Here is a 6678-nt window from a genome sequence, read left to right as displayed (position 1 = left end):
AATATTGCTCAGCTACATTATTTTTCATAAATAAAAATGAAATAACTTTCAAAATCTTTAAATTAAAAGGAAGGTGCATTGAATGAATCTAAGAGATGGGAGAAACCATGGAAACAAACTCGACAGTCGCACCTCCCTTTGTTCTTGTGTTGATTACAAAGTGCTCCGGATATTTTCTCAGGAGCATCGATAGACCATACCATGGCCTTCCTGTGGTTTCTCGCTGAGGCCAATCTTCGGAAGTTAAATATCTTCTGATCCTGCTGTGATGCCATAGATTGCCATACTGTTCTACCATCTGATATTAAATCAATTTATTAGAGCAAGAATTCAGGAACAGAAACAATTTCGTCTTTTGTAAACTTTCATACAATTTAAGAACATTGTGAAAGGGCCATTTGAGATCACTTTCATTGTCTATTTTTTATTCTGTTTTTATTTTGTTTTTTAATTAAAATAAATTATGTCTGATAAATTAAAAACAAATCAACTTATTTTTAAAAAGCCTAAAGCAAGCAAAGTTATTTTTAATATTTTGAAAAACAAGTTGATTTAATTTAAAAAATAGAAAATCAAAATATGTGAAAAATAAATTTAATAAACATTTTTAAAAATTACAGAAAAAATAAAAACAAAAGCAAAATTAGTCCCAAAAATTAATACCCATGGACAATGGTATTTTCTAACAATGAAATCTAGCGAAATTCATAATTTCCTGAATCGAGTTATTTTTTGGCATACAACAAGATGTGATCAGAAAAAAAAATCTTACAAAACAAATGGTAAAAGCAAACTTGGTCTGCATTTCAAATGGTTGTAGCCATATGTGAAATTAGTTGAGAAACTATTGTAAGAGAAGCACAACATATAAAAATTATTGTGGATATTATAGATTTTTTTTTCCAACAAATAAAGTCAAATTAGTCTTCTTATAATTGACAAACTCTAGTATAACTAGTTATAAAATACACTTCCCCACCAAAAATCTTAAAAAGAAAATGGGGTAAAAAAACCATCTCAATTTCATGCTTAGCTTGATAATATGATGTACTTCTAGAATTCGACTTATGCAAAACTTATGCAAAACGGTCAAGACAGAAATTCTAAAAATGTTATTATGATCAGATAAAGTTTATTATCATCCACAACTTATAATCATTTTATTATCATCCAAAAACTTTAAACATGTCTATCAATCATTCAAATCATTTGGAGACTGCTAAGTGTACTACAAAAAAATTGAGAGTGGTGTCTCACCTGAAGTAAAATGAATGAGCAACTGATATGTATATTAAAAGAGCTATACATCTAAGAAGTTTTGCTTAATATTAGTCTTGAGAATACCAAAAAAAGCATGCTTGTTGGGGCTTATTTTAGTCCGAAAGTTTATAAAAATGTCAATTTGGTTTTCAGAAATCTTTTTAAGGAGGCTAATATAGTACTTGGGGATTATTTCAACCCATATTAAAATAGTATTGGGAATAATTTGACATTTTGATAGATTTTAAGATTGAAATAGCTCCATGTAAATAGGCAGGAGATTATTTTGACACTTTACTCTTAGATTAATATTACTTTGAGAATACCAAAAAGAGTATGCTTGGATGCTCTATCTGATGGCTAACTGAGTGTTATAATGTTTCGTGTAAAACTGACCTCATTATGGAGTTTTGCCAGAGACATCCATTCTCCAAGATGACATGTGTAGGACAGTATGGAGGCCACAGAAGTGAGAACATCTTTCTCTTCTAACAGCATAAGTTGATGGTCGTCTGCCTCTCTGTTAGCTCTTGACCTTTTCAAGGAATTTGCAGCTGAGAACAGGAAAGAAATATCATTCATAAGTTTATGTGTGGCAAGTAAAGATGGTAACATTCACAAGGAAGGCATATATTTGCCATTAGCTCTTTGTATGCATTTCATCAATTTTTGTAAAAATTATACTTATAAAAAAAATAGAAGCACGAAAGCTACCCGTTGAATTCAGTATTGCATAAATGTGAGAAACATGGCATTTCAGATAACCACCAAGGAGTTTAGAAAAAGCTAAAGATGATTACTCATAACTAACAAAATTTTACAGGAAGCAAACATCTTAATGAGAGGTATAAATTAGAAGATCAAAGCGAGCTGCTAGAATAAATAAAACAGGATTAGGTCATGTAAATGCAAAGTAATGACAAAATTTCCAATCTGCTCTGAAAATTAGCCAATCAATAACTATAAATGTCATTAACCAAACAAGCGAGGTTAGGAAAAAAAAATGGCATATCACAGTTTTGATTTATGTAAAAAACATGCAAAGAAAAAAAGTTATACGGCTCTTGTAGCTCTATAGCTAGAAAACCATGGGCAATGCCTTTGTAGAACAAACCAGCCATTTATATGAGGGCAATGGTGACTATTTCTGACAACACGGGATAAAATTTTTTTTATTTTTTTTAAAGGATTCGAACCTTGGACCTAACTTTAGATATCAAAGGAAATTCCACTCAACAAATTGAGTGATACAACAACACAAAATTACCAGAGAAAACTTAAGTATCGCTCTTAAATCCATGTTAACATGTCAAACAGAACCAATGTTTTTGGGTCTTTCATCAAAAAGCTATTAGCTTGCTAAAAGTATCTTTTATAACAGAAAAGAAACAAGTATATTTCCTATGTTTATGTCAATCGGTACTGAAGTCCTAAACATATGGAAGAGCATAGTAGTCTCTTCGAAAACTAACGAATAGAACATCTTATATTTACCAAAAGTAGACGTTTCAAAAAATGATGATGGAAGTGAGTTGGTATACAGGCAACATCAAGAACAAAAATGCACACTAAAAGTGTCTCCTATAATTTGTGCATTCAATGTATGTAAGGGCAAGACTAGAGAAACTAAAATAATAATTATAATAATAAAGAAGGCAAGATGAAATTTTGACTTGAGAAATAAATATAACAAATGGGTCTAAAACATAACCATTTGCTTTATCCCCAAAAATTGTTGTTCGATGGAAAACCTAATTTTTTTCATTAACTTTGATTGCTAAGTCAAAATATACCTATTTTTTTCATTCATTTATGAAAACTCCACTAACTTCTTCAAGTATGTTTCCATCTCAAAACCATCCACCTAATATCTACAAGTATGTTTCCTCACTCCTAAAGCTATCTATATAATCTTTAAAATATCATTCCCACATTTAAACAATATATAATGAAATGTTTGCATGGTGTTGAAAGGCATCCCTCAATCTTTTTTTGTTTTTTCAGTTAGGCGTAAGGGTTGAGGATGGATATATGGCCAGTAGAGTGATTAGAGTTTGATCGTCATCTCAGTTGGTGTAGGACAAAGGAATTTCTTCATTGAATGTTAAATAAGACTAAAAAATTGGAGATGATTATTTCAAGTTAAAGGCCTTTTTGCAAGAGGAATATTACTATCATAAAGGCCATTGACTAACAAGGCAATATGACATAAGAGGCAACAAATTTTTTTAATTTCTAGTGCATATTTAGATTTGGAAAGGGAATGGAGGAAAGAAGGAATAATATTAGTTAGATAAATAAAAAAAAAATATTTGAGTGGATATTTTGTATTTATCTCCAATCTAGTCGAATGAATATCTCTCTCTATAGTTGTGGACAAACGTTGTTGAACCATGTAAATCTTAACTTCTTTTTTTTCTTGCCTATCATTGTATTAAATTTCATATTTCTATGATTGTCATTACTCTTGAGCATGCGCTTTTCACAATAAATGGTATCAAATTTAGGCTAGTTTTGGGGTCAACGAGAAAATTGAAGCAATAACGTATAAAGATGGGAGGGTGAAGGTTGATTGTTTCAATTGAAAGGATTTCAGAGTAGAGGATGCAGATCACTGATTACTTGCACCAAAGAAAGTTACATCTAACAGGAGCTAAGAAGTCTGAGAACATTTGGATAGAGAGATGAAAATAATTATGCATTAGTCACTAACGAAACAAATATTGTCTTCAACATATCGCAAGAGAAGGCCATTGTTGGTGTGATGAAAGCTTTGTTGGAATTTTTTAAGAAATCTTGAGCAACAAATAAGAAAACTTTTCAATCTCAAAATGGTTGAAAGAACATCAATAATGTTAGATAACAATAAGTTCAATCTTATCATAAGTTGTAATTATTTTATGTCAAATTCAATGATGAAGTTCTGGGTTGGAACTGTAACGGAAATTAGCAGTTTATACAGTTATAAAGGTAAAATATTTATGACAAGATCTTAAGTGAGGACTTCAGAAGATGAGAATCAAATAAAGATCCTTATAATTCTACTCAAAATTTTAAAGGTATATGAAGAAGTGCACAAAGAGACAACAGTAAATATAGAACTACATATTAGTAGAAAAGCAAATCAAAGTTTGTAGTGACGCGTGCAGGCAATGTGAAAAAATTGGCCAAAATGAAATTTATTAACCATGGAGGAGTGGTGAACAGAGTTCAACTTGGAGAAATCTGTCAATGTTGCAAGTGAATAAATTTATAATGCATTAGTCCTTAGTGTGGGTAGTTCTATTGAATTCCGTATTCAGGACATAATTGAGTCTTTTCATTAAACACCATATAAAGACTTTATATCTAATTATTCTGGGGGAGGTTATGGAAACTTTCATTTTGTTGATGTTAAACCCTAAACATTGTAAGAGTTCAAGATGTACAAGATAGGATAATGATGAGAATATGTAAGAGTTTCACAATATGGTGCCCATATGACCCTGGGTACTATGCTGATAGCACGTAAAAAAAAAGATACATATCTTGTTGATCTACATTAACCAGATAACTGTTCACGTTTGGGTTAAGCTAGCACAGTTCGGGTTAACTAAGTTATGTTGATAAAAAATATTGTATGATCCATATAATAATTAAATGGGCTAGACGATTTAGGTTTGCATTAGGTGGGTTCCAGCCGAGTTGGGTTTTGGTCAAATATTTTTATGTTTGATTTGCCAAGTATGTTCTCAGGTAATTGGAATAGCTTGGATCTTTATTGAGTTCTCTTTCGTATTAGAGAAACCCACAGCCGTATAATCTCCATGACAAGATGAAAGGAAATCAGATATTCATCCTAGGAGGAAAGCTAAATCTGTACCTAAGCACTTAAACAATATCATATAATAAAGCCAACCTAACCATCCTTCTGAATCCACCATATCATCGCAATTGAGTACATTGGTCAGTGTATTTTCTATTGCATTGTGAAGCCATGAGAGTAACGATGGGTGGAAACTATTATCAACGAAGAAAGCCAAAATCTTACAAACTCAAGATAGTAAATCCATTTGGTGAGATCAAATAAATTTAAGCAAAATTATTAAATTATTAAAAAGGGGGTTCTGTAGACTGACATAAGAAACTAAATAGAAAGTAAAATAATAATATAAAGGCCCGGAATATAAGATCAGACATGGAAATAAAAAAAAGTTGAAAATTGAATTTAGAATGCAACAAGCCGTGTATAACTATAAAATATAGCAGAAGAGTAGAAGGCCAACTAAGAAACGGGATTAAAATCAGAAGTGCTACAACATACAAGTGAACAATTAGGATAATTCACTCATAGTGGATCCTTAAACCTGATACTTGCATGTAATTCAGCAGAGCATCAGAATCAGAACAAATTTATGCACGCATCTAAGACAAACAATTCCAATAGAACCGCCAAACCAGTTTAAGTAAGAAATGCAACTATCAAAAAACATCATGTTTCAAATAAAGAATATGGTTTCAGGCACCAATTTTACCTGATGCTCGATACACATCCCTTGCATCTCTCCTAATTCTCTGCAAAACCCCCTCCTCTTCCTCTTCATACCTCTCCTCACCATCATCACCGTCTCCACGCCAATAGGTCGGTTCCTCTCCCCTAGAAATCAACTGCGCCGACTGGGGCATATGCATTGGAACCGCAACCTGGTGCCGAGGCACAGTGGAGGACGCGAACAAAGAACGACTAGGAAGTAAGAAATAGAACTTCTTATCCCCGATCTGAAGAAGATCCTGCGAATCAAGCTTGACCGGCGCCGTGCCGGGCAAGTGGAGGACGCCTTCAACCAAGCATCCGTTCTTCCCAAGAACCTCGAGGGCGAATCTCCGGCGAGTAAAATCGTAGAAGATGCGTGCGTGCTTGCGAGATATGCTCATGCCGCCGCCGAGGATCGCTAGGTCTACATCCACCTCCGAGCGCTTGCTGTTCCGCCCTAGAACGATCGAATATGTCTGCATGTAGTATTCGAAATCCTCTCCCTGTAACTTCGCGAATCCTACCTCGGGGTCTTCTCTGCCGCCACTGGAGCCAGAGGAAGACGCCATGGTGGCGGAGAAAGAGGAGAGAAACCGAGAGGAGGAGGAGGCGTGGGGCTTTTCTTAACCGCGCGCCGTTTCCTTCGGGTGGAAGAGTGCTGGGAAGAGCACCGGGGGAATGACGCCGTTAAGATCTGGGAACGGCGATGGACAGTTATAACTGTCAATGAGAAGCATGGAGGAATAATTTTAAATTGGAGTAATCTTAAAACCAAATAAAAAATCTATCCTAGCCGACAAAGATACTATAAACCTAGCAATTATAATTCATATTATATTTATATTAAAAAAAACATAATAACAAATATTATTTATGAAAATTAAGTAAAAGTATTCTCATTATTT

At 33.5% G+C, this 6678-nt stretch overlaps 1 protein-coding gene across 1 annotated transcript; it reads right to left on the bottom strand.

The window, feature by feature from the left end:
* Positions 1 to 13: 13 nt before the first annotated feature.
* Positions 14 to 6443, bottom strand: LOC110020285 (FHA domain-containing protein FHA2-like). Its single transcript, XM_020718336.1, has 3 exons — positions 5775 to 6443; positions 1657 to 1814; positions 14 to 298 (listed from the first exon to the last, which is right to left on the bottom strand). Exons 1-3 carry the CDS (start codon positions 6340 to 6342, stop codon positions 89 to 91), a joined length of 936 nt encoding a protein of 311 aa, XP_020573995.1. The 5' UTR covers positions 6343 to 6443; the 3' UTR covers positions 14 to 88.
* Positions 6444 to 6678: the final 235 nt, after the last annotated feature.

This window comes from Phalaenopsis equestris, unplaced genomic scaffold (genome assembly GCF_001263595.1).
Source record: "Phalaenopsis equestris unplaced genomic scaffold, ASM126359v1 Scaffold000094, whole genome shotgun sequence".
Lineage (NCBI taxonomy): Eukaryota > Viridiplantae > Streptophyta > Magnoliopsida > Asparagales > Orchidaceae > Phalaenopsis > Phalaenopsis equestris.
This window is presented reverse-complemented; position numbering and strand designations above follow the sequence as displayed.

Bases quoted from the DNA above. Each gene is read 5' to 3' on its own strand.
- LOC110020285 (XM_020718336.1), bottom strand. From the start codon at position 6,342: ATGGCGTCTTCCTCTGGCTCCAGTGGCGGCAGAGAAGACCCCGAGGTA. The intron at 1,815-5,774 runs GTAAAATTGGTG...TCCTGTTCTCAG, and splicing joins GGATGTGTATCGAGCATCAG to CTGCAAATTCCTTGAAAAGG. The intron at 299-1,656 runs GTCAGTTTTACA...ATTTAATATCAG, and splicing joins TGGCAAAACTCCATAATGAG to ATGGTAGAACAGTATGGCAA.